Genomic DNA, 26,438 nt, shown 5'->3' on the forward strand with positions numbered 1-26,438 from the left:
TGGCCACCAGGGACGCCGGCAGCGCAAAACGCACATGCGCAGTCTGATAAACCGCCTCGGTGCACAGTTACCCGCACACTGACAGTAATAATGGGCTAAACAGAATAGTAATACACAGAGCGTTAAGGTGAACCACAGGGGGACAGATGGAGGTATAGAGCACAAGGAGCGCATAGCATCACCATAATATATAAGGACAAAGGAAGTGCAAAAGTGCAGAGGGAGTGATGCAACAGAGTATGAGTGACAAACATATAAAAGGCATAATGCAAAATTCAATGAAAGCAGGGAGACAGCTACAAAAAGCAGCTAAGTGAAAGTTCCTCATTTAGGCCACCAGGTGTCATAGTTCTTAGTTCATAAATAAGCCTTGCTTCCTGTTTAAGTAAGGTCCTGCCCCTGTCACCCCCACGGGGGGGGGGGGACTGGAACCTGCAGAATAGGCATACAACGAAGTGTGGCCAGTGTGTGTCTTTTTTCTTTGAAATGTCTAGCCACAGGTAGACACTTCAGATCTATATCAGCGGCATCACTCAGTAGGGCTTTTCTGATGTTTGAACGGTGCATGGCCATACGTTCTTTCAGCATCCTAACAGTCTTCCCGATGTACAGCAATCCACAAGGACACTTAATAAAGTACACCACGAATTTTGACTCACAGTTCAGTGGTTGTTTGATTTTAATCGGTGCGCCACTATGCGGGTGATTGTAGCTAGGGCCCAGCTGCATATAGTTGCAGTTGGTACAGCCATGACAGCGGTGCGAACCAGGTTTTTTGGCTAACCAAGTGGTGGGTGTGGCATATTTGTCTATTGGGTCAGATCCAGTGACCATGTCGCCAATGTTTGGTCCCCGACGAAAGCAGAATAGAGGTGGCTCTCTGGCATATGCACCAATCCTCTCGTCATTCTCCAGGATGCGCCAATTGCCCCGAATGCAGCGCTTAATGCTGTTAGTAGCAGTACTGAATGTACTGACTATATTGAGCCTGTTGCTCACCAGTCTGCCTGACGAAGGTGTCAATAGTTCACCCCTATCAACCTGTCCAACCTTTTGCAAGGCAAAGTTGATGTCCTTGGCCGAATAGCCCCTCTCCCGGAAGCGTGCGGCCTTGGCCCAAATGGCCGCACGCTTCCGGGAGAGGGGCTATTCGGCCAAGGACATCAACTTTGCCTTGCAAAAGGTTGGACAGGTTGATAGGGGTGAACTATTGACACCTTCGTCAGGCAGACTGGTGAGCAACAGGCTCAATATAGTCAGTACATTCAGTACTGCTACTAACAGCATTAAGCGCTGCATTCGGGGCAATTGGCGCATCCTGGAGAATGACGAGAGGATTGGTGCATATGCCAGAGAGCCACCTCTATTCTGCTTTCGTCGGGGACCAAACATTGGCGACATGGTCACTGGATCTGACCCAATAGACAAATATGCCACACCCACCACTTGGTTAGCCAAAAAACCTGGTTCGCACCGCTGTCATGGCTGTACCAACTGCAACTATATGCAGCTGGGCCCTAGCTACAATCACCCGCATAGTGGCGCACCGATTAAAATCAAACAACCACTGAACTGTGAGTCAAAATTCGTGGTGTACTTTATTTAGTGTCCTTGTGGATTGCTGTACATCGGGAAGACTGTTAGGATGCTGAAAGAACGTATGGCCATGCACCGTTCAAACATCAGAAAAGCCCTACTGAGTGATGCCGCTGATATAGATCTGAAGTGTCTACCTGTGGCTAGACATTTCAAAGAAAAAAGACACACACTGGCCACACTTCGTTGTATGCCTATTCTGCAGGTTCCAGTCCCCCCCCCCCCGTGGGGGTGACAGGGGCAGGACTTTGCTTAAACAGGAAGCAAGGCTTATTTATGAACTAAGAACTATGACACCTGGTGGCCTAAATGAGGAACTTTCACTTAGCTGCTTTTTGTAGCTGTCTCCCTGCTTTCATTGAATTTTGCATTATGCCTTTTATATGTTTGTCACTCATACTCTGTTGCATCACTCCCTCTGCACTTTTGCACTTCCTTTGTCCTTATATATTATGGTGATGCTATGCGCTCCTTGTGCTCTATACCTCCATCTGTCCCCCTGTGGTTCACCTTAACGCTCTGTGTATTACTATTCTGTTTAGCCCATTATTACTGTCAGTGTGCGGGTAACTGTGCACCGAGGCGGTTTTTCAGACTGCGCATGTGCGTTTTGCGCTGCCGGCGTCCCTGGTGGCCAGGGAGAGTTAATGAGGCGTCTGCTCACAGCTGTGATGCGCGGCGCACTCGCCCTGCTGGCGCTCCGGCAGTCAATATGTTTTGGCCCACTGCACAAGCGCGGCGCGCGACTATCCCCCGCAATGGCAGTAGACCCTGGGACCAGTGTCTAAGGGTGTCTCTCTCCTAATAGTTTAAGTGCCTACTCTCATGTCATGATGAGTCATTTGGACAATCAGGTAATAGGGGAGGGGGCACGGAGCACAGCTATGTTGCATATTTTGTCTGATTGCATGTTGGTGATTGGTTCCCTTTGTTTGCATTGCACTATGGGTGAGGGTATATATGTTTGGTCACTTGCACTTGTGGGTTGCACGGCCCTGAGGAAGGTCTCTCTGTGGGACCGAAACGTTGGCTTACGTGTATTTCATGTTGTGAATATAGATTTTTGGATTAACCCCGTGCGGTCTGCTGTCTCTTTACTGGTCTTTGGATTGGTTCGTATCATCATTATATATATATATATATATATATATATATCAAAACTAAAATAATTGATCAATACACTAACTTTAATTTTAAATAGGGCTACATCTCACTTTAAGTATTAAATGAAATACATTTTATCTTTAAATCTTGTCTGATGAGTGAAGAACAGTAGTTTCTCTCTCATCTAGCCCTGTAATCTCTGTCTATATCTGCTTTTATTCTATACGTTGCTATTACTGTGTCCTACTTTCTACTTACTGCACTATACTCATCTATTTTCCCTATTTTCTTTCCTTTTTCTCTAACGTGCGCGCACACACACACAAACTATCTATTTCTCCCTCTCTGCCTTTCTCTGGCCTCCTCTCTCTCTCCAGTCCTGTTTTTTCTTTCTTTTTATCTTTCAAACTCACCCTAACTGTCCTACCACAAGTTGTTTAAAATATAAAGTTGCAATAGCATTTTTACAGTTATTACTGCTTGCACCAGGAGGTCTTAATGCACCTCCTTACAATAGCACCAACCCAATGATCTACCCCATGAAGCAGCTGTGTAGCTATACGCGTAGGGTGAACTTCTATTGGAAGCTACGAGAGGCAAACTGAGGAGACAGCTGAGAGGCCCAGGGGAAGCCAATCTGGGTACCTGGTAACGTCAGTGCGAAGGTAAAGCCTACCACACACCAGGCTGCATTTCAGAGATCTCCACAAGCTCACCTTCATGATTTTTATTACTATTTTGTTGCAAAGCGGGCATTTGTGAGTTTAATACCTTCTCTTTTTTTATAGTAAGAGATGACATATTATGTTCCTCATTCTCTTTATACGAGGTATATCCAGAAGAGAAAATATGAAATACCGGGGGCGGAACTAGGTACCAGTGCATCCCTGTATAAAAAAAAAAAAGGCCCCCTCTCCCACCGGGCCCCTACCTGGGGAGCAGCTGACGTGGCAGCGACAGAGGGAGCCCACCCAAGTGGTGATTGCAGAGGTTGGACCCGACTTTCTGTGAGGCCTAACTTCTGTGTTCTGACCACCTGTGTGGGCTCCCACTGCTGCTGCCTGGTATGGCACCGCACCACTGGTAGGACCAGAGAGAAGGGGGGGGGGGGGGCTTTATAAATGTCGGCATACTCCAGCGGCTAAAATAAGTTACAGCGCATGGATGGTGGGCAGTAGTTCCACAACTGAACAGAGGCGCTAATTACCTTTACATACTCTTGATCAAGTATTTACATGTGATGGCAATAATTTCTACGGTTGCCAGTTGTCCAGTATTGAATCTGACAGCCTGTATTTAGGCACTCAGTTCAGTAAAAAGGAGATGTAATACTAGACATGTATGTGCCCGGTATTACCTCTCTGGACATAGTGACCTAACGGGCTATTTAAAGGGGGCTGGGCTGCTTCCTCCACCCTGATTGGCTGCTGTTTGGTAATGTAGCGACTCAGGAGGAGGTGTCAGGAGTCTGAAGATGGGGCCAAGAGGAGTAGGAAACGTGTGTGCGTGCGCGCGTGCGCGTGTGTGTGTCAAGCGCGTCACACCTTTCACTATGTTTCTATTTTCTCTATCTTTCCTTCCTCCCTCCCCCTATATTTTACGCTGAGAGCTATGTTTGCACATTGGAACATTTTATTTCAATCATACTGTGGAGTTGAAGATGCATAAGGCCTCGGTCCCGCTGCACTCGTTGGCGCGGGCGGCCACACACGAGTTCCCCACCAGCAGGGAAATCCTGCTGAGCCGGTCCCGGTCCCCCCTGGCTGCACAGCGCACTACACGCTGTGGCGCGTCAGCCGCTAGGGGACACAAGAAAATGGTGATGTCTAGCGTTGACGCGTCACGTGGTGTGGCTGTGAGCCAATGGGGAGGGGAGGCTTCGGGAGGAGGAGAGGCTTCGGGGAGCGGGGAGGAGTGTGGAGTGAAAGCGTGCGTGCCTGTCTGTGTGTGTGTATGTGTGTGCCTGAGTGCGTGAGTGCCTGCCTCTGTCTGTGTGTGTATGAGTGCGTGAGTGCCTGCCTGTGTGTGCGCGCGTGTGTGTGTGTGTGTGTGTATATGAGTGCGTGAGTGCCTGCCTGTGTGTGTGTGTTTTACTTACCATCTGCAGCTCCAGCCCGAGCCCATGGAGGGAGGGAGGGGAGGGAGAGTAGCGGGTCCCTCCGCTCAAGCCACGCCCCCCCTCCCTGTCAATCCTTCCACTCCCACCCACCTCCCGCTCCGGCTCCCGCTCCCTACAGACCGCATATCGCGGTCTGTGTATGTTAGCGCACCGCCTGTCTGCAGTGCGGGAGCGCTAACTCTGGGAGCGGGGCCTTAGCCTAAAGCTGCACAATATGTATGTATATCTTTATTTATATAGCACCTGGTGTACTCAGCACTTTCTAAAAGAGGCAAAAAAATGGTCAAGCAATTATAATACAATAAGTGCAACAACATCAGACCATAGGAAAGGAATTCCCCGGAGAGCTTACAATCTAAGTGGAATGTTGGGAGACTTAGGCTGCGGCCCCGCTAGCGCTGAGCGGGCGGTGCTTGGCGAGGTGACTTGTGTGTGTGTGTATATATATATATATATATATATATATATATATATATATATATATATATATATATATATATATATATATATATGTGTGTGTGTGTGTATATATATATGCAAGTATGCGCGTGCACACACGCGATGCGCTTAGGTAAATAATTTTTTTATACTTTCCCGCTCGCTCAATATTTGGCAATGCCGCTCCCCCCTCCCCCCGCACGCGAGCAGACGCAGGACACCCGCCACGCATGCTTTGAGCGCGCTCAGCGCTAGCGGGGCCGCAGCCTTAGGCCTCGGCCAAGCTCCCCGCTGGCGTGCTGAGACGCGCTGAGGCTCAGGGAAAGCGGGATGCTTTCCCTGGCCTTAGACAGCGTGCCGTCTGTGGGCGTGTCGGGGGCGGGCCAGTGACGTCACGGAGCTGGTTCACCCTCATTGGGCAAACCACTCACGTGACCGGCCCTGCGCTCCGGCGAGCGCTGAAATGTAAAAATCTGCTAAGACCTACGCTTCCGCAAGAGCTTGCGGAAGCGTAGGCGAGCCACTACTAAAGCCGCTCTAATTGCGACTGTAGGGGCTCAGTGCCGAGCGGAAGCGCGCCTCCGCCAGCAAGCAGCAACCCTGGACGAGGCCTTACAGAGACAACAGGTGAGGGAATAAGTGCGGTAGATGGCAGTGCTTGGCCACAATGGTTGGTAGGAGCGGGTGTGGGACAATAGCCATGAGTGCAGGCTATTGGGATGCTCCCTTTAAGAGGTGAGTTTTAAGGGTGGAGAAGGTGCTTGGTGTATAATTTAGGACACATTTGGTGATATAGGGATTTTCTGCGCTTTCTTCACTTGATATATAATGTATATCTATAATATATTCCGATTTTGTTTCTTGAAATTACTTTTTTTTTCCCTTCATCTGATACATACATAAATTATTTATTATATGGACAAATTATGATATTATTAGCTGCAGGTTTGTTATAGACCGCAAAACACATCGAACATGCACAGGGCACGGACTACATCTCCCATGATGCTTTGCGCAGTGTGCGGACTATGGCGACGTATTTCCGCTTTTCCCGCAGCAGGAAGTTGACCCCACGTGTGTGACTTTGAGCCGCAGTCAGCAGGGCGCAGGGAGCCGGCAGGATGGACGGGTTTGGATCGGACTTCTCTTCTGGAGTCGGAGGCTCCGGGAAGGTGGATACTGGGGCTATCATGGAGCAGGTCAAGGTGCAAATCGCGGTGGCCAATGCGCAGGAACTACTGCAGGTCAGTGACATGTATGTGTGTGTATATAAGGACACTATGATCCAAAATAAAAATTGAGGACTGCACTAGGGGTCTTTTTTTAATAAAGCGAAACCGTTTTATTTTAATAGCACATCCTGGTTTGACGTTTCGGTACCTTGTGGGACCTTTGTGAAGAAATATGTTTATATACATATATGGTCACTATATAGGGCTGAAGGTGTCAGGTACCAAAACAGATTTTAAGCTTCACATACACACGCACATTTGTGTATTTGTCTATTTTTTTGTAATGTGTATTTGTAATTTGTTTGATATATGCAACTGCCATGTTCAGTTATGTCTTATATTATATGCATTTCTGTTTATCTCCTGTTTTATGGGTTTGTAATTTGTATAAAAAAAAAACCTGTGTATACATACAGAATTAAGTATTACATTATAGATATAGATGCACATAAACATTAATCCGTATATATGCACACACCTGTGTATCTACACTGAAAAGAGACCTTTATATACTAAAAAGAGACCTATATTCACACTGGGCAGTGGATATTCAAAGTTGAGGCACTGTGCTATATATTATACACCTATAGATATATAAAGTTTAATCCGTACTTGGATTGGTATATATGAAATGCTGATCTATTGAGCAGTGGGTAAGAACCTCCTTGTATGGCTTAGGAGGTTGTAAACTCTACAGGACACAGCATCAGGTGACCATCACTTACCCTTGTGTTGACCTTGTATTCCCTTTAACTCTAATAAATGTTATCTACATTTTCAGCACTATACTCTTACATTTATGAAACTGCACTTTATATTGAAACCTCCTAACAGATCAGCTCCCTAAAACATTTCTTCTCTTCCCGACAGCGGATGACGGAGAAGTGTTTCCGAAAATGTGTCGGAAAGCCAGGAGGATCTCTGGATAATTCCGAGCAGGTACGGTCCTGACAGACATAGTTTTGGTGCCGAAAATAGTGCAAGAAATAGCTTGCATGGAATTATTTGGTTCGTTAAGGTGTTTCACGGTATAGAACCCCGATTTTAAACAGAGCCCAGGCACCTGTCAGCAGTATATAATAACAATGTGCCGTTCTCTGATCTTTAATGATAAACAGATTTTCTCAGTCACACATGAACATAGTGTTTTGTCACTAGTGTACTGTGCGACTGTATGTGTATCAATGTGTTAAAGCTGCAATCCCACCTGGCAATATTTAGATTTAAAAAAAAAAAAATTATATAATTTTTTTTTTTTACGTAGTTGGAATCGGGTATCCCCCAGGACTGACCTGCGCTATTTTCAGCTCCAGTTATTTGCCGGTTCCCGAGATAATTACCATTGCCAGTATTCGCTTCTGAGGAAACATGGCTGCCAAATCTCGCATGGTTCGGCTCCGCAGGACCCCTTGGTTCCAATTATGTAAAGAAATACAATGTGAAATTCTGGTGGGATTGCTCGTTTTAATACCTGTGTATAAATGTGAATTTGTGCAGTGGTTAAAGCACATCAGTCGCCACATTAGGGTGCAGCAGCTTTGAGGGCACATTTAACCTCTTCACTGCCAGAGGGGCCGTGAGCGCATTGACCAGCATGCTGTTACGTTGCTGTCCCTAAAGGATTTAAGGAAGTAAAGCCCTGCTTGACCTGTTCCACAATTATTCATTGTACAAATCTTTCATCTCTGCTCCCCACCCCATTTCATCCAAATCCCGTGCTTCCTTGTGCAATTCGTAACCTGTTTTCTGTTTTGGAGACATGACTCTCTGCACTTCAAATTATCTGGGCTTTTGGTAGAAGCACTGGTAATCTGTTTTTGTATGAAACCATTTCTCTGCAATAGTATTCAAAAACCCGTGTAACAACTCAACCCCAAGTTTGTCACTGCACATTGTTGCAATGTTTTTTTTTTTCCCCCCACAATTTATTTTTTGGCAAAGTTGAATAAGCAGTATCTGCTTCTGGATCTCAACAGCTTTCCAAGCAGCTACTCCCTGCCACTCTAGCAGCCTGCTTGCAACCCATTGTTTACTCTGCTAGCTACCAATACCTTGTTCGACTGCTCTTCCTAGCAGCTATTTTGGCGCCTCTGCTCTTACACAAAATGCCTGCCCCATCTGCTTCACGGGACTATAAATCTGAAAAATCCGAGAAAAACGAAGCGGTGCAGCTCCCATGCAGTGGGGACACAGACCAGGACAAAGTCACTCAAGTGTAAGCTTTATTAACACCCGACAGCCCCCAAACCACTCTGACGCGTTTCGCACGGTACAACGTGCTTTGTCAAAGAGTTATTGACGCATTACCATGCTTGGCTTGCATTGAGAAGCGCCACTAGGGGGTGTGAGACTCCCATCCTTTCTACAGACTATAAATCTTAGCAGCTGCAGCAATACTCGGGCTACTAAGCTCAAGAAAGCAGCTTCAAAATCTAAATATTGTGCTACCTTGCGATGTCAAGTTACCAGCCTCTCATCCTAAGAGGCTGTATACAGATTGTGTAAGGGAAATTCCAAAGAAGATGATCCTTCTTTAAATAAATTTGACAGGATTAAATCCTCTCTCATGCAATCTTCAAAGAGATTAGGATCTCAAATTTTCCAGATCTCAAGTGTCGGTAGATTTACAAGATGACTGTCTCTTGGGCTCTCAGGATCAGCCGTCTTTTTCTGAGCTGGACATGGGATCCTCTGAAGTGGTGGTCCAGGAAGACCTTGAGCATTTAAAGTTGATTCCATTGTAAAATTGATTAAGAATATGTGCATTACATTGAGGACCATAAGGAGGAACTCTGGGTCTTGGATCAAGCATTTCTTGGCCCCAGAAATACTGCTAGGTTCTTCCTGGTTCACAGCACTATCGACCCAGAATGGAAATTGGCAGTAACACATGGCAGTGGGACGAGACGCTGTACTAAGGTGTACCCATTCCAGGAAGACTTGCAAAATGTGGAGTCATCCTCCTAAGGTGGGAGTGACGATTACACAGCAAGAAAGACCAACCCCATAGAAGATCTTGTTTTGAAGAACCGGTGGAGCGATGTATTGAGGATGTGTTATGGAAGCAATACACCACTCTGGAAACAACTTTCAAGCCAGAGATCACCATGGCCTGTATATCCAGAATGGTGCAAATCTGGATCTCCAATTTGAAAGACCGGATTGATACAGGGACTTTTAGACAGCGATTTTGTTTAGCGATTTTTCGAACCTTGAAGACGCCATTGATTTTCGGTGTAAATTATCCATAGACGTTGTCCTGCTAACAGTGATATCCTCCGCACATGCAGTAGCCGACAGGACAGAGCTGTAGTTGAAACCTTGGACGGCAGCTACCACTTCCAAACTGAATTTATTATCCCTGCCTTTATAACTGTTATCTTTTTGAAGAAACTTTGGACGACATCCTTACCTGGCTCCCTAGCACTAAGGGTCAATTCCTGTCACACCAAAAAAGGCCTAGAACATCCATTCTGAAGAACATCCTTGAAAGTCTGCTTTGGTGGACCAAGGAAGAGCACAGTTAAAGGCAGGTCCATGACTCCCTACACAGAACTTCCTTGCGAGCAAGGCTAGCCAGACTGGATGGGGAGAGGGCATCTGTGAAGACTCATCAGTCCAGGGTCAGTGGTCACCAGCAGAGATCAAATTACCAATCAGCGTCCTGGAAATATTCTCTGGATAGAGTAAAATACTGCGCATGAGTCCAGCCTTGAAGGTCCTTCCAGTCGGGGTTTTGCCAGCCGTAGCCTACATCAACTGATAAAGGGCCCCCGAAGTATAAAAGCTCTAAGGTCTCAAGGATTTTGATGTGGCAGAACAAGCCGTTCCCCGATCTTTCAGCGACCTACATTTTGGGAGACAAACGTAAAGGCAGACTTCTTGAGCAGGCAAGCAGTTATACCAGGGGAATGGTAGTTGTCCACAGATATTCATTGATATACTACATCAATCAGGCCTTTAATCAATAAACCTAATAGCATCTAGAGCAAATAAAAAGGTTTATCATTTTGTCTCCAGATGGCAAGATCCTGAAGCCACAGTTTGAGATGCCATGTCCAGTCATATGGACATTCCCTCATGTTTCCTCCCATTTTGTTACTCCAGATGATGATAACCAAAATCCGCAGAGACCAAGCGAATGCTATACTAATAGCGCTGCATTGACCCAGACGGGCATGGTTTTCAGACATGATTAAAATTCCATACACACCATGGAGGCTTCCTCCACTTCCTGTCCTGCTGACACAAGGACCGATTCTCCATCCCCAATCTGGTTTCCTTTCGTTTGGCGTGGAGGTTGAGAGGAGATCTTTGAAAGCCATGGCTTTTCTGACAAGGTGATTGATACCTTACTTCATTTCAGAAACATGTCACCTCAGTTAAATATCCTTCCATATTCTGTAATATATAAGCGCTGTTTAAAATTACTCCACTCCAGATGACAACTCCACTGATCTTCGTTTCTATAAATAGGGGTTGAAAAAGGGCTTAACCCTTCTTAACTGATACAAGTATCCGCATCGGACCCCTTAATTGGCAAATTGGTCGCAATCCTATGATTGCCAGATTCATCAGGGCAATCATCCAAATCATACCACAGATAAAGGTTCCCCCTACCCCTATGAATCTGATCTTGGAAGCTTTCACTTCAGCGGCTTTTGAACCTTTTGAGGGATCTATCCATTCAAACACCATCAAGACCATATTTCTTACAGCAATCACTACAGCATGCAGAGTTGTTGAATTGTAAGCATTATCATGCAAGGATGCCCATTTCCAAATTCATCTAGATAAGTCATGTGAACAACACCTCACTTCTGTGCAAAGCATTGACGGCCAATATTCAGAAGACAGCAGAGTTTAGGAAATACTCCAGCCTATTCGTTCTTTTCCAAGACTGAAGCAAAGGGCAAGCGACCTTGGCCACATCTGTTTCAAGATTGATCATAAGAGCCATCAGCGAAGCTTTTGTGTAAGGAAGGTGCTACCACAGTCTATTAGGGCTCATTCAACAATAGCTATGGCAACTTCTTGAAACAATGCACAGGCCTCCACACAAGACCTCGTAAGGCAGCAACATGGTCCTCATTGCATACCTTCACTAAGCATTATAGGATTGATCTCCAGGCCTTGGCAGCTGCGAGATTTGGGAGGAAGGTTTTACCAGCTGTAATTCCGCTGGCTACTGAGGATGTACCCACCCATCTAACTGCTTTGGAACTTCCCAGCTGTTACGGCTGCCATAGAGGGGCGCTGAAGAAAACAGGAAACGTACCTACCAATATTTTGGGTTCTTCAAATCTTCTGTAGCAGTTTACTAACCCTCCCCCCCCCCTTATATATTTTTTTGTTTGTTTTATTTGTGCTTTTTTATCAGCTTAGATAAATTGCTGACCAGGAACTGGCCTCACCTACTTTATACTTGCATCGGATTTGAAGAAACGAAATATTCATAGGTACATTTCTTATTTTTGTGATTAAAAAGGTTTTTGAACATAAAACCTTATAAAGGCTCAGTCCCTATCAGTACTGAGTGCACGAATAGCAATGGCATATTTAATAGTCAATCACCTATAAGCTATTTTAAAATAAATAACAATTTAAACCATTAGAAGCTTGTAATGTTTCTGTAGTAATTATACTTTGCTTTTTGATTTATGATCTTTATCTAGTTTGCAATAAAACGGTGTATAAGGAGAATGTTCCTGTTGTATCACTCTACATGCTATATGGCTGGCAGTGAAGGGATTAAAGTTTGTGCCGATAAAATATTTGCCCCATCTGACACCCCCCCCCCCCCCCTGCCCCCTGCTGCACCCAGTACCATGCACCCCAGAGTCACAGCCCCACTGCCAACACTGATGTATCTCCTCCTCTTCCAGAAATGCATAGCGATGTGCATGGACCGGTACATGGACGCCTGGAACACTGTATCCCGAGCCTACAACTCCAGGCTGCAGAGGGAGCGAGCCAAGATGTGACCTTGGGGAGGCCGCTCCAACGGGAAACGAGGGCCACTTGCCGGGTTAACCCCTGCGCTGCAAAGGAGCTGTTACTAAGCAGGAATTTTGCTAATAAAAGGAAAGGTTATATGCAGACCGGCCTGCTATATACTTTAAATATATAGTTAGGAGGGGTTAATGGTGTTGCAACCTAATGGCAATGCCGTGTTTCATGGGTAAACATGGATTGCTCTTGTCCTGCTCCCTCCTTCTCTAATTGGTCATTTCAAAGAAGCACGTGCCAAAATAAAATGGGGCTGAGGTTCTGATTAGCCTTTTTTTTTTTTAAAGTCCCGGCTATAAATGGAAGCCAAGGGAAATTTGCATTGTATTTTATATCATGTAAAAATACTTGTTTGATTTTAAAAGGTGTATGCTACTGGGATAGAACCCTTTAAACTGGTTACTTGTATTTGGCAGGTTTTTTAAAACACTTATTGATCCATAAAATGAGGTTTTGATATAAACGTTTGCTCACAGACCGTGACCTCCGGCCTGCAGTTGACTTGGATTGTTTATGCAGTTTTACAATGGACAGAGCGGGCAAATATTGTATTTAAAGCAAACTTTAACCCCTTCGCCAGCCCCTCTAGCATTGTAGGGGTAAATGGGGCCCATTCCCATTTCTAGGTGCTGGTTCTGTTTAAACGTTGCACAAGTTCACGGACACACTAAACGTGCCCACATACACAGCCTAGCATTTTTGCTTATGGATCTTTCATTAGAATGTGCATGTTAAAAGCTCCTTTAAAATTGGTCACGTAACAAATTGTACCCGGTAGTTCCCTCTGCATTTTCTGTTCTTATATTGGTAAAATAAGTTACTCCATTTGTTCATTTTAAACCTCCTGGTCCCTATCAGAACTGTGGGCGAGGGGATGGAAGGCACCAACAAGGAGGAATAAAGTTATTTTGTTTCAAGTACTTTTTTATTGTGTTAATACGTTAACTCATTCACTGCCAGAAGGGACTGCAAGACTGCCACTTAAGAGCAGTTACTTGATTAATGGGTTAAACTTTTGTAGTTTATAATAACGTTATTTCATATAGCGCTTTTCTGCCAATGAGACTCAGCGCTTCACAATTACAGTGGAGTGCGTGGTACATAATCATTTTTACAGGCACAGTCCCTGCCCAGATGAGCTTACAATCTATGTTTTTGGTGCCTGAGGCACAGTGAGATCGTGACTTGCCCAAGGTCACAAGTAGCTGGCACCAGGATTTGAATCATGTTCCCACTCCTCCCTATATCACTTTGGTCCCACATGGACGGACCCTATAACCCATTAAACCTGTCACAAGATCACTTTTGGACCTAAGTGGGTCTGATATTTTAGCCCATTACACAAATTATGGTCATTAGGTCAGTTTGCCTAATGTGGGAATGATCCAGTAACCCATTAAACACATCACTGCCATTAGGTCACTAGTTCTGCTTGGATTTAACTCCCCACCTCATATTTATGGCACCATAGTTGGTTTATATATTATTTTTTTTATGCACACATACACTTCTGAAACATGCGTTTTTTTTTGGTCGTTATAACAGATCGTTTTTTTATTTTATACAAAATATACTCTAAATGTTCTGCTGGAAAAGCATAAGAATGATTAATGAATCCAGACAGCAAAATGTCCTTTGGATTAATTCCGTCTTCCTTTCATGGCCGGGGGCAGACCTGTCCCGCCTTGTACTCCCGCCTGTTAAATATGAGCGGCCTTCTACTCTGGCCCCTCCGTGAGTCAAACTTCATAACCGTAGATTCTGTCCAATCCAGCTCCGGACCGATGTTATTCTTGTGTAAACTCCTGGAAAATAGGGTCTTGCGCAGCCGTAGCCCCAGCTGGTAAGTCCGGCTAGAAACCACCTACCAGATGGTTCTCTGCATGCCAAAGGACCCCCAGCATCTCCCTAAAAAAAAGACATATTAATATTTTCCACCATTAAAATGTCAACTACTCTAGAGGAGAAGGACACGAGAGTCCTTTTTTTTCCCCTCCAACAGACTTAAACGTAGGCAAGCAATGGAGAAAGCCAACAGGACGTGGGTTACATGGGGTAAGTATTAGCAGCAGGAAGAGAGATGCCAATACACCTATCTAGATGGTAAGACCTCACCTACTGTGTTCAATTCCATAAGGACGTAAATTAGAGGTGGTGCAAAGACGGGCTACTAAAATAAAATGGTGCGTGGTCTACATCGGGGGTGCTGAACTCCAGTCCTCAAGCCCCCCCAACAGGTCAGGTTTTCAGGATATCCCAGCTTCAGCACAGATGGCTCAATCAGTCCCTGCTTCAGCACTGATGGCTCAGTCTTCAATTCAGCCTCTGTGAGACACCTGTGCTGAAGCAGGGACTTGCATATAAATATATATATATATATATTCAAACCTTTTACCAGCAGCATTCGTTTAAAGGGAGGAGCGCGGTAATATGTACAGTCTTCCCCAAGACTGAATGACATGTACACCATTGAGGGGAGAATATTATAGAAGTGGTGATACCAAGGGTTTCGTGAAGGTCCCGCAGGGGAACATATTTCTGAGACAGGTGCTAGAACAAGATCATGCTTTGAAGCTGGAGGGAGGGAGGGAGGTCCAGGAGAAATGCGAGGAAATCCCTGCTAGAAACGGTGGCGGATTCATGGAATATCCTCCCAACTGAGCTGGTAGTGGCTTCCACAGTAAGGAGATTCAAAACCGCCTGGGATATATTTAAGGCTATCCTACATATGAAAGATGTCCAGGGATCACATAGGGTATGGAGTGGACAGACAAGGTGGGCCAAGTGGATCTAATCTGCTGTCATATTCTATGACTTTCTACATTGACAAATATATATGCGTATACCATTTCAATGTCTGGCTTCCTACAAAACACTATATTATGGTCTCCCTTTATATAACCCTACAGATATCAATAGCGCCTCACTCCTTGAATTCAGGATTCAATAAAAAAATATATACCATTTTTTTAAAGGGTCAGTCTCTTGTATGACCACGGTGGACCTAATGACTAACATATTTTGATCCTCCATGGTACTGACCCTTTAAAACAATATATTTCCAATCTCCTCACGGTCCAGAATGATCCAATAAACTGTTTAAAGCAGTGGCCCTGGCTGCTTACTATTTGCAGTTTTCTTGTCAAAACTGGCACCGAAAACTACAAATATATTGGGCACTGGAGGGTCCACAGAGGTTGGTGGACCACAGATCAGCTACAGGGAATCTCCCTGGTCCTGGATTACAGCTTTAAGGTGTGAAATCTGGGGGTTCACACATTTTTACTGTACAAAATAAAACAGTGACCTTTTTTTACTTTAACTCACTAAAGGGGTTAAGTGCACAGCGGTCACCATAAAGCACTCAATACTTACAGAACAGCTGTCCACACCTCCCTGCATGAAGCCAGCACAAAGCATTCTGGGACTGATCTGGATGGGATAGAATTTTTTGCACGTCTGATCCCCAACGATGCTGACCGAGGCTTTCTGAAGCTGCCTAGACATGGGACCTGAGACAGACAAGGGTTAATAATAATAATAATAATGTTGGGTGACAGACTATGATCAGGACAGGCTAAGACAGTCCTGGGTTTATATCTAATGTAGAGTGACTTCCTGACTCATGGATAGGCTCAGAGAGTCCTGGGTTTATATCTAATGTAGGGTGGTACTGGTTGCATCCCACGTGGCCACTGGTCCTGGGGCTGGTTACCTCCTTCCTTGGTGGAGCCCCAGCCTGTGATGAAGCATCTGGTGCCCTCTGTGAAGCTGTGGCTAGTGTCCGGCAGGCAGATGGGCTTGATGAGGTTTGTGTAGGTGAGGGGGGAGGGCATTTCCAGAAGGGCCACATCGTTATCCAACGTGTAGACATTGTAGAAGGGGTGCTTGTGGATCCGGAAGATCTTCTCCACCCTCCCCTCCACGCCGTTTAGGAAGGGGGTGCCAAGGTAGGCTGCCCACAGCTTGGGGTCACTGTAACTGTCGGTGTGGAATAAGTCATAAAAAAAGCAGGGGTACTGTGTCAGATGGAGATAGATACTGCCCCTCCCTGCTTTTACTTACATTTCCCTCTCCCTTCTTTCTCTCATATTTCCCTCATTCCCTCCTTTCTTGCATCTTCCTCTCTCCTTTCTAGTGTCTCTTCTATCCTCTCTCTCTCCTTTGTCTCACATCCATCTTGGCCCCTTCTCCCGAGAAGCACCCAGTGTAGTGGGTTACCCTGCGGTTACTTACACGTCGAAGCAGTGAGCAGCGGAAAGCAGCCAGCGGTCGGCGATCAGCACAGCTCCGCACTTGTGCTCCTTCCTCCGCAGCCACAGGCTGACCTGCCACGGCCACTCCCCCCGCAGAGAGCCGCTTCCCCCCACTATCTTGTTAAAGGCCACCCCTGGGGAGGCCCCACAGTCTGAGGGAGAGAAAAGGAGGGGGGGAGGAAAATGAACATTTCATCTTCATTCAGCCCTTCGATGCCAGAGAAGACTGATGATGGATAGATATAGATTAAATACATAGCTGGATACTGAAACACTTGATATAGATTAACAGTAGATCGATGGATATAGATACAATAGAGACAGAGATTGAAAGACACTGCAGATTTATTTATTTATTTATAAAATATTTTACCAGGAAGTAATACATTGAGAGTTACCTCTCGTATTCGTTGGATAATTAGATGTAGATACTGGCAGACGGATAAATATACGCAGATATAAATAGATACAGATTAGATGATAGATATATATATAAAGAATAAAAGACTTGATATAGATTGATTAGATAAATAGTTATTGATACAGATAGTTATTACATTCTTAATATAAATTGACTAGATAGGGCAATGATAGATAAAGAAATACATAGATGATATGTATCTAGATTGATCAATAAATGGATACAGAGATAAGTACACACTTGGAAATATACACAGCTAGATTACAGAAATCTAAATTGAAAGATGACAGACTGATGCACACACACACGCACGCACGCACACACACACACACACACACACCCCCCCATATATCTTGGCAGATATTTTAGATAAATGATGGAATGCTAGAGACCTATAGATAAATATTATGATAAATTGTTCTGTACATACACAGATGTTGATATTTTACACACACATTAATTTATACTGTATACAGAAATGCTAGAAATCTTGATGGAGATAAATAGACAGATAGTAGAGCCCTAAATGGATTATTAGATAAATAGATCGATAGGTGGCTAGATAGCTCATAGATACAGAGACTAATACATTTATATTTAGATACACAGATTACATAAATGTAAGTATATAGATGACAGACACATGACAGATAGATGATAGATAATTAGAATGATAGATGAAAATATTGATACACAAATAGATTTTAAGCATCTCAGAAGATGGATACAGAAATGGATATGATGGCTTAGATAGATAAATACAGAAATAGATATAGGTTAGCTCATGGGTGTGCAAACTGGGGGCGTGAGAACCTTGAACAACATTTAAATTCATATTTAATAATAACAATAATAATACATAGAAAAAAAAGTAAAGCTTCATTAAGATGCACATCCCATCTTACAATGTAGAGAAATAAATGGCAAAAACAAAACCAACACTTCAGAGAGGCTGCAGCGCATTAAGATTCCTGCAGGTGATCTCACTCACCGCAGTTCTGCTCGTCGGAGCCGTTGCTGCAGTCTGCGATCCCGTCACACTCTGGGTTGGGTTTGCTGATGCAAAGTCTGTTTGAGCATTTGTAGGTGGATGGTGTACAGGGTACTGTGAAAACAGTGATAGCTTAATGACCCAAACAACCGTGGAAATTGACATGTTTACAGACCTAGGGCCTGATTTCATAAATGGGGCTAAGATGTAGGGCATCTTATGCCTTTTTACTTGGTTGGGCATAGCACTGATTACTAAAGATGGCCCTTAGTTACTTATAGACCTATATGAGACCTCTATAGTGGTTCTTCATAGATTAACTGAGAAGGGGGCTATCTATAGGGGAAACCCAGATAAAACAAGCCCTTTAGACCTCTATACAGGTAGGTGATAACACGTACAACATATGTCACCTATACATCTATATTGGGGACCCTGAGAAAACCCAATCCCGTATGCATCTATATGGGGTAGCCAGAGAAAACTAGTCATTTATACATATATATGATATACCCAGATAAAACCTAGACACACAAACACTATATATATATATATAGCAGTTTTAAAGAACCACAAGCACTCCGTCTGGATCAACAAAATACTGGGTGCAAATCCTATAAAATAATGTAGGCAATACGATACCGCATCAAGATGAAATATCAGAGGCAGCACTCCAAATTGTAGTCAAAATATTGTATTGAATCAACAAGACATCATTCCATCACCTTCATAAAGGTCCCGTTTGTGGACCGAAACTTTGGAATGATGTCTTGTTGATTCAATACAATATTTTGACTACCATTTGGAGTGCTGCCTCTGATATTTCATCTTGATGCGGTATCGTATTGCCTATATATATATATATATATATATATATATATATATATATATATATATATATAGAGGTTTGTCACTTTTTTTACTCACCATAACTTAACTCAGTATTATGGTTTATATATATATATATATATATATATATATATATATATATATATATATATATATATATAATATTGTACTCAGAGAAAACCTAATCACATAGATTTATATGGAATAACCAGCTAAAATCTAGTCAATTATACATCTAAAGGGGACACGGGAACAACCTATTCACTTGCATAATGGATAACCACAAAAAAGTCACTTATACATCTGTAGCAGATACCGAGAGAAAATCTAGTCACTTATACATCTAAATGAGGTACTCATTGAAAAGCTTGTATCTTATATGTCTCTGCTGATTTCCTCTTCTCCTTCTACCACCTGCCCTTTTCCCATTCCCTCCCATCTCCTAAAACCTATTGCTATAATCCCTACACTCACACACACATTTTTAACTCTTCCCTCTACTCTGGAACCATTCCCTCTTCCTCCAAACATGCAACAGTTATACCATTACTCAAAAACAGCAAGCTTGACCCTACCTGTCATTCTAACTATCGACCTGTCTCCCTTCTGCCTTTTGCCTCTAAACTCCTTGAACATCTTGTATACTCTCGTTTGCTCCATTTTCTCAACACCTATTCTCTCTACAACCTGGACCCTCTTTAGACCCACTACAATCTGGCTTCCGCACTGCTCACTGAAACAGCCCTCACTAAAATAACTTATGACATCCATGCTGCCAAAGACAGAGGTCATTACACTCTACTCATACTACTTGACCTCTCAGCAGCATTTGACACCGTCGTCCAACCTCTTCTCCTTCACATTCTCCATCCTCTTGGTATTCGTAACAAAGCTCTATCCTGGATCACATCCTACCTCTCCCATCGTACTTTCAGTGTCTCTTTTGCTAACACCTCCTCCTCCTCTATCGATCTCTCTGTGGGGGTACCCCATGGCTCTGTTCTGGGACCTCTTCTCTTTTCCCTGTACACACTTTCTCTAGATGACCTAATCACATCTCTTTTATTTAAATATCACCTCTATGCTGACAACACACAGATTTACTTTTCAACCCCTGACCTTACACCTGCTGTACAGACCAAAGTTTCTGAATGTCTCTGGGCTATATCATCGTGGATGGCCCTCCGCCGACTTAAACTTAACATGGCAAAAACAGAGCTTCTAATACTTCCTCCCAAACCTGGCCCACCTTCCAAATTAGTGTTGGAAGTACCATCATTCACCCAGTAGCCCAAGCATGCTGCCTAGTGGTCACACTCGACTCCTCTCTCACATTCTCCCCTCACATTCAAAACGTATCTAAAACGTGTCGCTTTTTCCTCCGCAATATTACAAAGATACGCCCTTTCCTCTGTTGCTTGATTGCTAAAACTTTGACTCAGGCCCTCATTCTCTCCCGTCTTGATTACTGTAACCTCCTGCTGTCCGGCCTTCCTGCCTCTCACCTGTCTCCCCTACAATCTATCCTTAGCAAAGCTGCCAGAATCACTCTACTCTTTCCTAAATCTGTCTCAGTGTCTCCCCTGCTGAAATCCCTCTCCTGGCTTCCTATCAAATCACACATCTCACACTCAATTCGCCTCCTCACGTTTAAAGCTTTACACTCTTCTGCTCCTCCTTACATCTTAGCCCTAATTTCTCGCTATGCACCATCCCGACTTGCTTTCTGCTCAAGGATGTCTTCTCTGTACCCCCATTGTCTCTAAAGCCCTCTCCCGCCTTAAACCTTTCTCACTGACTGCCCCACACCTCTGGAATGCCCTTCTCCTCAATACCTGACTAGCACCCTCTCTATCCACCTTTAAGAACCACCTTAAGACACACTTGCTTAAAGAAGCTTATGAGTAGCACTGTGGCTAATACTATACACAATACATAAAGCTTGCCCCCCTGCAGATGCACTTACCAGAATGCCCTCCTACTGTCTCTGTACGTTCTACCTACCAATTAGATTGTAAGCTCCTCGGAGCAGGGACTCCTCTTCCACAATGTTACTTTTATGTCTGATGCACTTATTCCCATGATGTGTAATTTGTAGTTATTTGTTATTTATATGATTGTCAAGTGTATTACTACTGTGAAGCGCTATGTACTTTAATGGTGCTATATAAATAAAGACATACATACATACATACATTATGCATTTATATTGGATACTGAGAGAACACACAGTCACTTGCACATCTATAGGGGACACCAGAGAAAACGCAAGAAAAATACCTGGTCACGTATACATCTGTTAAGCTGCCCACATATATCAGTAAAAAAAAAAAAAGAAAACCTAGTGGTGTACACATCCATAGGAGAAAAACAGAGAAAACCTAGTCACATCACACACATCACCCCCTGTTCATCACACACATCACCCCCTGTTCATCACACACATCAACCCCTACTCATCACACACATCACCCCCTACTCATCACACACATCACCCCCCGGCTCATCACACACATCACCCCCCTGCTCATCACACACATCACACCCCTGCTCATCACACACATCACCCCCTACTCATCAGACACATCACCCCCTACTCATCAGACACATCACCCCCTACTCATCAGACACATCACCCCCTACTCATCACACACATCACCCCCCTGCTCATCACACAAATCACCCCCCTGCTCATCACACACATCACCCCCCTGCTCATCACACACATCACCCCCCTGCTCATCACACACATCACCCCCCTGCTCATCACACACATCACCCCCCTGCTCATCACACACATCACCCCCCTGCTCATCAGACACATCACCCCCCTGCTCATCAGACACATCACCCCCTACTCATCACACACATCACCCCCTGCTCATCACACACATCACCCCCCTGCTCATCACACACATCACCCCCCTGCTCATCACACACATCACTCCCTGCTCATCACACACATCACCCCCCCCCCCTGCACATCACCCCCCTGCACATTACACACATAATACTCCTGTGCACATCCGCCCCGGCACATCAAATCTCCCCTTCCCCCCTGCATGTCACATCCCCTCCACACACGTACGCATCTTCGGAGCCGCACATTCCAGCCGCCGAGCTTCCGGCACAGGGCGGGGCCTAAACAGAAGGGCGCAACAGAAACAGAGAGATGCCTGCTGTGGGAGGGGAAGCTTGGGCCCGGCAGAGGTCAGGCCCAACTGACCCCCCGCAGCTTCCGGGCCCGGGACAATTGTCCCTGCACTTCCCCGCTGTCGGCAGTCCTGTATATATCTATGGGAAGTACCTTAATTTAAAAAAATATATATATATATAGGACCCTTTCAATGTGAGATGGGTAGGCACATTATTGGACATAAGGAAAAAGCAGAGATATTAAACATTCTTTGCCTTTGTATTTACCAGGGAAGAATCAATTGCATTAATAGTGCCACAGGAGGAAGCCACAACCTCTATATTAACAAACAATTGGTTAACTGAGGAAGAAGTTCATAGGCGGCTTGATAAAATGGAAGTAAATAAGGCACCTGGCCCTTATAGCATACATCCAAGAGTTCTTAAGGAGATAAGTCAGTAATAGTCAGTAATAGCCAAACCACTACATTTAGTATTCTAGGACTACATTTCCACCGGCTCAGTACCACAAGATTGGCGTAAAGCAGATGTGGTGCCTATATTTAAAGAGGGAGCTAGATCACAACCGGTGAATTACAGACCTGTAAGCCTGACTTCAATAGTGGGAAGCTACTTGAAGGTTTAGTACGGGATAATATTCAGGAATACCTAATGGAAAACAAAATTATTAGTAATAGTCAGCATGGATTTATGAAGCATAGGTTGTGCCAAACGAACCTTATTAGTTTCTTTGAGGAGGTAAGTAGGAATTTAGAGCAGGGTAATGTCATTGATGTGGTCTACTTAGATTTTGCAAAGGCTTTTGATAAGGTTCCACACGAGGTTAGTGTACAAAATAAAGCAGATTGTACCCACTAATAGTGGAAGAGACACTGACATCTCTTGGAATCATATGGTCCCTTCCTATAATTCCTCAGTGAGTGCAGCTAATAGGATCTTTTCTGAAGCTTCGGGGTCTTATATGTAAATACAGACAGCTTTAGTCCACTCTCACTTAGTCTGTCCAGTACCTTCATCAGGCAGGCTTCATGCTCTTCAAAGGTCTTCCCAAAAACTATTAAGTCCAAATATACATGCACTTCCAGTAAGTTCATATCCCCAACAAATTGTTCCATCAGTCTCTGGAAAGTGGCTGTGGCCCCTGACACTCCTTGTGGCATGCGCTCAAATTGAAAAAACCCCAACGTCATATGAAGGTGGTCTTCTCTTTGTCCTGTTCGCACATTGGAATCTGATGGTACCCACTACGTTAAGTCGAGGACCGAGAACCATTTGCTCCCTGTGAGACAGTCTAGTGCATCTTCTATGTGGGCATGGTATATTGGTCTGGGGTGGTCTGTTTGTTCAAAGTACTATAATCAATACACATTCTCATTGCCTCTCTTTTCTTTCAGGCCACAACTATACGTGATGCGCTGCAGGATTCCGAGATTATACATACCCCCATCAATTCTTGTAGGTGGCGCCTCACATCTTCCACATCGGTAGCGTACAATTTCTGCGACCTTTCTCTGAATGGGCGGGTATCATAAAGGTGAATCTGGCTCTGAATCTCCCTTTGGCTTTCCTACATCCCAGTGGTTGGAGAATACTTCAGGCCTTTGAGCCATCTCGTCCCTTAGATGCTTCTTCCAATGTTCTGGAGCAGTGCTGTCTCTGAGGTTAAACATATCTGGGAACAACTTACCCCTGCCAGTCCTGTTCTGCCAGGCTGGGACCATTACTTTGGCACTGTACGGGTGGGCCACCACAGTGCCTTTTCGTAGCACATCATGGGCGGTCTCGTTTTCCTACTTCCACCCTTTCCATTTTATTAATGGGTACGGACAGTACGCCACTCTTTACCAACAGCCCTCCTGGGTATCCTCCATGATGAGGACTATCTATCATAACGGTGGGCCTTATGTCCCGTAGAAGGGTGACCTTTCCATTTATCTTCTTTATACTGTTGGGGGGTACCCTGACTCTACGCGGCACGTCCATCTGACCTCCCTTAGGGGCCCCTCATCCTAGGCCATGGTTCTCTATTCTTTGATAGGCCTTCAAATACAGTGGATGAATGGTCAAGATCCGACCATAGTCGATCCCGCATACTGTCTAGCAGTTGACGTTGTTTGGGAGAAGTATATACAGTATGAAGGTACATCCTAAGTGATGAAATGCACTTTATCCCATGATCTGTTATTTGTATTATTTGTTATTTATATGATTGTCACGTGTATTACTACTGTGAAGCGCTATATACATTAATGGCGCGATATAAATACATACACACATACATACATACATACATACATATATACAAACAATGCGTAGCCAGAGAGGTGTGAAGGCAGATGAGTCTGTACCGAACAGCCCGTTAGTGCTGTGAAAAGACTGTGAATGTGTTCAGCCGTAGCCGGAAAGTGAATATTCTTTCATCACACGAGGACTTCAGCATACCAGCACTTCCCCCACACTGCGTTCCTGATTTTGCTGATATTGCTGATATTGCATCTTTGTGACTTTGGGAAATTATCTCACAATGCTGGATAATATTCTCCCTTTGTGAGTGCATGCCCTTCTCCTTTTAAAATATAAAGTCTCCACATCACTTGGAATTATTTTTCCTCAGAGGACTTTGTTTTTATCCCTTTTTGATTCACGGACACAGTTTTTGTGATACTATACTCTAATGCAGCAGTGCGCAAACTGGGGGGCGCGCCCCCCCTGGGGGGTGGGAGATTTGTCTGGGGGGGGCGCGGGCGGTTGCAGAGGTCCCGCGCTCCTCCCCAAGGCATTTAAATTAAATGCCGCGGATTGCATGAGACCTCTGCAACAGTAACACTTACCAGGATTCAGACGCGTCTCCATGCCAACGCTGCGTCAAATGTCACCGGCATCAAATGACGCCACGGGTCACGTGACCCTGGAGCGTCATTTGAGGCAGCTGGCAGGTAGGAGAACGGGCGCAGGCAGCAGGGCGCAGCTTCAAAAGTTTGCGCTCCTCTGCTCTAGTGCAAACACACATATGTTATTTATATTTGTTTATTCACCTTGATGGATCTAATAGACACTATGTAGAAACTGTTTTTGGTGCTGTAACATATTCTTTTTGTTGTATATATAAGGGATAGCTGCGTTGCCATAGCGACGACATGTGATGTCACGATCACATGACCCCGCGGTGTCATTTGACGCTGCGTTGCCATAACAACGCGTCACACCAGCCACCTGAATCACGGTAAGTAGAGTTGTAGAGGCTTTACGGGTTCCCCCGGCATTTCATTTTAATGCCGTGGTGACTAGCGCGGGGCCTCTGCAACCACCGCGCCCCCATGAACAATCCAGCGCCCCCCCCCATTTGCGCACTCCTGATCTAGAAGACCTTGTTATTCATGATATAGCATGGATCAGTTTGAAAGACCTGGTCACTTAAGAATATCTAGGAATGGCTCAGTTCATACCTGATCACTGGGGAAATCTCCCCTGCATGTACAACAGAGACAGACTAAGCCCCGGCCCCTATTACCTGGTCTCTGAGTGGGTCTGGCTGGCTCTGTCATCCGTTGAGCTGTGGTGCTGGCCTTGCCAGTGGTTGTCCTCTTGCTGGTGGTTTTGGCAGTAGTGGCCCTGGGGGTACTCCTGGTGCTCTTGGTTTGGTAGATCGTGGTCCTGGATACCGTGGTCCTGCGACCAGTGGAGGTTGGCGGTTTGAGAGTTGATGCTCTGGTGGTGGTTGGCGGGAGAGAGGATTTGGGGAGATTCATGCTACTGTCTGTGGTCCTTAAAACAGGAGCAACAGTGTCCAAGATCCAATCCTTGAGTTTTGTGACCCGGCTGTACACTCCTGGCTTTTTAGCCTGTGCACACCCAACGCCCCAGCTCACAATGCCAGCCAAGAAGAAGATGCCCGGGCTCTCCTCACACGTCAAGGGTCCCCCAGAATCCCCCTTAACACAAGATAAAGAAGTCTGTCAAAATCAGAGCAGCTTTTCTGGTCCAAAAATATTAGTGAATATAGTTAGTGATCATCTTGATCTATCTTTATCTATCTATCTATTCATCTATACCTATCCTCTAGATAGGGTGCGTAAAGTGGGGGGGGTGACATTTTCGGGGGGGGGGGGAGGGGCGCGGCTGTTACAGAGGCCCCGCGCTACCCCAAAAGCATTTAAAATAAATGCCTGGGATCGCATGAGGACTCGTAACTTTTACTTACCTTCCCTTTCAGTGACACGTCTCCATGGCAACCCGGCGGCGGGGTCACGTGACATGGCAACATGAC

At 44.9% G+C, this 26,438-nt stretch overlaps 2 protein-coding genes across 2 annotated transcripts in view; one reads left to right on the forward strand and one right to left on the reverse strand.

The window, feature by feature from the left end:
- The first annotated feature begins 6,314 nt into the window (after window positions 1-6,314).
- TIMM13 (translocase of inner mitochondrial membrane 13) lies at window positions 6,315-13,418 on the forward strand. The gene is made up of 3 exons (XM_075611651.1): window positions 6,315-6,501; window positions 7,360-7,428; window positions 12,375-13,418. The coding sequence occupies exons 1-3, from the start codon at window positions 6,379-6,381 to the stop codon at window positions 12,471-12,473; spliced, it is 291 nt and encodes a 96-aa protein (XP_075467766.1). The 5' UTR covers window positions 6,315-6,378; the 3' UTR covers window positions 12,474-13,418.
- Window positions 13,419-13,641: 223 nt separating this feature from the next.
- TMPRSS9 (transmembrane serine protease 9) overlaps window positions 13,642-26,438 on the reverse strand; it is a 68,983-nt gene continuing 56,186 nt past the window's right edge. The window contains exons 14-19 of the mRNA XM_075611652.1: window positions 25,683-26,103; window positions 18,167-18,280; window positions 16,735-16,906; window positions 16,214-16,479; window positions 15,874-16,010; window positions 13,642-14,406 (exon numbers count right to left, since the gene is read on the reverse strand). Of these exons, the coding sequence (XP_075467767.1) occupies window positions 14,245-14,406; window positions 15,874-16,010; window positions 16,214-16,479; window positions 16,735-16,906; window positions 18,167-18,280; window positions 25,683-26,103 (1,272 nt within the window). The 3' untranslated portion in view covers window positions 13,642-14,244. The remainder of the gene's footprint in view (window positions 14,407-15,873; window positions 16,011-16,213; window positions 16,480-16,734; window positions 16,907-18,166; window positions 18,281-25,682; window positions 26,104-26,438) is intronic.

The sequence above is a fragment of the Ascaphus truei genome, chromosome 8 (assembly GCF_040206685.1).
Source record: "Ascaphus truei isolate aAscTru1 chromosome 8, aAscTru1.hap1, whole genome shotgun sequence".
In the NCBI taxonomy this organism is placed as follows: Eukaryota; Metazoa; Chordata; class Amphibia; order Anura; family Ascaphidae; genus Ascaphus; species Ascaphus truei.